Genomic DNA, 3,010 nt, shown 5'->3' on the forward strand with positions numbered 1-3,010 from the left:
GGAGAGGAGAGGAGCAGAAAGAAGAGGATCCGTACAAGAGAAGAGCTAAACTCTCGAAGGAGTCGGCGAGAGATACAATCATGTCTCCTTGCCTGTAGCATGTCACGGAAATTGTGTTGTCGACATTGATTGAACCATCATCATCACCACCACCACCACCACCATCACCATCATCATCTCCATCATCATCACCATCATCATCATCATCATCATCATCAGTTCCATCATCATCTCCATCATCATCTCCATCATCATCATCATCATCATCTCCATCATCATCCCCATCATCATCTCCATCATCATCTCCATCATCATCTCCATCATCATCTCCATCATCTCCATCATCTCCATCATCTCCATCATCTCCATCATCTCCATCATCTCCATCATCTCCATCATCTCCATCATCTCCATCATCTCCATCATCATCCCCATCATCATCTCCATCATCTCCATCATCATCATCATCATCATCATCATCACTTCGTTCTGGTCTTCACGTGAACGCCCCCCTTGCTTGCTCCCACCCGTCGCAGGCAGTTTGCAAGCTTGTCAGTGGGGCAGCAGCCTCGACACCCCCCAGCATGTCTCATGACGCACTGAACCTGCTGGGGGGTCAGCAGGAGGAGGGCAAGCGAGGAGAACGAGAACTTGTTCCGCAGCAACAGCGTTGCAGAACTTGAGAGAGTCGACTTGCGACTCGACCTCGTCCTCTTCCTCCTCCACCTCCACCTCCACCTCCACCTCCACCTCCTGTTGCTCTTCCTGCTGCTGCTGCTCCTGCTGCTCCTGCTGCTCCTGCTGCTGCTGCTGCTGCTGCTGCTGCTGCTCCTGCTGCTGCTCCTGCTGCTGCTGCTGCTGCTGCTGCTCCTGCTCCTGCTCCTGCTCTTGCCCCTCCTTCGAAGATGATGGAGCTTGTCTCGGTTTCTGGTCTTCATTGCAGGTACCTCGACCCCTTTCTCTCGCCTGCTTCTCCTTCTCGACCTTGACCAGAGTCGCGACAAGCTCGTCGACCGATCTCCATGCTCCTTCCTCCCGCACCCCGACGCCGTGGAGGGCTTCCTCGGCTTGCTTCATGGATCTGCGCAGGCAGTGAGCGGCTGGAGACGTTCGTCATGCGCTCTACCTCTCCTTCGCGCCATCCCATGAGGATCGAGATGCGATCATGACGGCCATGGCGACCACAAGCAGGACCGAGCAGTACACCAGTCGCCTCCTTCTCCTCCTCCTGTTGCTGATGCCCTCTTCCTCGTCCTTCTCCCCCTCCCCCTCCCCCTCCCTCCTCCTCCTCCTCCTCCGCCATATCGTCAGGACCAGTCGGGAAGAAGCCTCAGTAAAACGTTTTTCCGGCAGTCGCATCCTTACCCCCCTCTTCCCCTCCTCCATCTCCGCCTGCTCGCCCTCCTCCTCCTCCTCCTCTCTCTCTCTCTCTCTCTCTCTCTCTCTCTCTCGCTGCTCCGAAGGCTTGCGTGAGGTCTTCTGCCCTCCTTCACTCGCCCTCCTGCCCACTGCTTCCTGCTCCTCCTGCTCCTCCTGCTCCTCCTGCTCCTCCTGCTCCTCCTGCTCCTCCTGCTCCTCCTGCTCCTCCTGCTCCTCCTGCTCCTCCTGCTCTTTCTCCTCAACGTCGCCCTGGTTCACCATCCTCTACCGCCCCGATCCTTCAAGGCCATGTCATGGTCTTTAACGAGACGCGCCATCGCCGTCTGCGCCATCGCCGCCGTGATCGCGTTCCTCTTCAACGCGTTTGGCAAGAACATCCATCGTATGAGCAAGAGGATGGAGGAGGAGGTCAGGAGGGCAGGGGACCTTGGGCCAGCGATCATCTTCGCCATGGCTCTCGTCACTTCGCTGCCCATCCCCGTCTACAACATCATGCTCATGTTCGCAGGCTACGTCTTCGGCTTCGGCTCCATCATTCTGGTTACCTTCCTCGGCAGCCTCGCCGGGTCCACCTTGGTCTTCCTCCTCTGCAGGAGATGCTGCTCTCAGGATTTCTTTGCCCGCTACATCCCCCACAACAGCAGGTGGCGCCCCATGGTCGAGGCCTCGAGCGGCAACGGCTTCAAGATCGTCTGCCTCCTCCGTATCATCCCGTTCCCCTTCGCCGTCCTCAACATCGCTGCTGCTGCTCTCCCCATCTCCTCCGTCGCCTTCGTGCTGGCTAACGCGCTCACCATCCCCTTCAAGCAGGTGGGGTTTGCTTGCCCTGCTCCTCCTCCCTCTGTCCTGTCCCCTCCTGTCCTTTCCTGTCCTGTCCTATCTCAGGGGTCCCCAACTCCCTCCACTGCCTCCTGCTCCTGCTACTCTTGCTCCTCACTGTCAAGCTTGCAGGTGATCTACATCTACATCGGAAGCAGCTGCAGCAATCTCATCGAGGTTCTGGGCAAGGGCAACTCCACTAGCAGCCTGAGCTCCAGGCTAGTGCAGCAGTTTGACCTGACCAGCGCCGCTCGACTCCTCATGGTCCTCACCATTTTCGTCGCTGCCTCTCTGTACGGCCGCAAACACCTGAAGAAGATGTACCAGACCTCTCAACACCCGCATGCTGGGCACGACCTGAGGAATGAGAAGGAACTGAGCTGATAGCTGGAGATATCCTGCGGTGACGCCCCTGGTACCCTCCTTCCTCCTTCCCTCCCTCCCCTTGCTCATGAACATTTGAATGTCAACGACTGAGACGTTTATGAACGTCTGAGCTCCTAGAAGACTCCTTCACGTCCTTCTCCCCGTCATCCCCTCCCCGCCTCTCCTTCCCTCCTCTCCCTCCTGCTAGTCCTCCTCTCTCCCCCTCCCTCCCCTCCTCCTGCGGCAAAACTTGCTGAGCCCGGAAGTATCGGAATGCGAGCCCAGCTATGCTCGACCTGGTCCAGGAGAAGATCGACCGGCCTAGCACACATCTGCGAGAAATGAGAACTGACATGAGGAGGAGGAGGAGGAGGAGGAGGAGGAGGAAAGGTCAGGGTGAGGATGCAGGTAGCCGAGGAGGGGCGAGGAGGAGGAAGGAGGGCAG

The 3,010-nt window shown here is 57.7% G+C and overlaps 2 protein-coding genes across 2 annotated transcripts; one reads left to right on the top strand and one right to left on the bottom strand.

Annotated features, from left to right (window-relative positions):
- Positions 1-102: 102 nt before the first annotated feature.
- Positions 103-1,176, bottom strand: GUITHDRAFT_108368 (hypothetical protein; the record flags this gene model as incomplete). The annotated part of the gene is made up of 3 exons (XM_005832840.1): positions 103-489; positions 601-1,081; positions 1,127-1,176. 3 exons carry the CDS (start codon positions 1,174-1,176, stop codon positions 103-105), a joined length of 918 nt encoding a protein of 305 aa, XP_005832897.1.
- Positions 1,177-1,668: 492 nt separating this feature from the next.
- On the top strand, positions 1,669-2,583 carry GUITHDRAFT_108369 (hypothetical protein; the record flags this gene model as incomplete). The annotated part of the gene is made up of 2 exons (XM_005832841.1): positions 1,669-2,190; positions 2,332-2,583. The coding sequence occupies 2 exons, from the start codon at positions 1,669-1,671 to the stop codon at positions 2,581-2,583; spliced, it is 774 nt and encodes a 257-aa protein (XP_005832898.1).
- Positions 2,584-3,010: the final 427 nt, after the last annotated feature.

This window comes from Guillardia theta (genome assembly GCF_000315625.1).
Source record: "Guillardia theta CCMP2712 unplaced genomic scaffold GUITHscaffold_33, whole genome shotgun sequence".
Lineage (NCBI taxonomy): Eukaryota > Cryptophyceae > Pyrenomonadales > Geminigeraceae > Guillardia > Guillardia theta.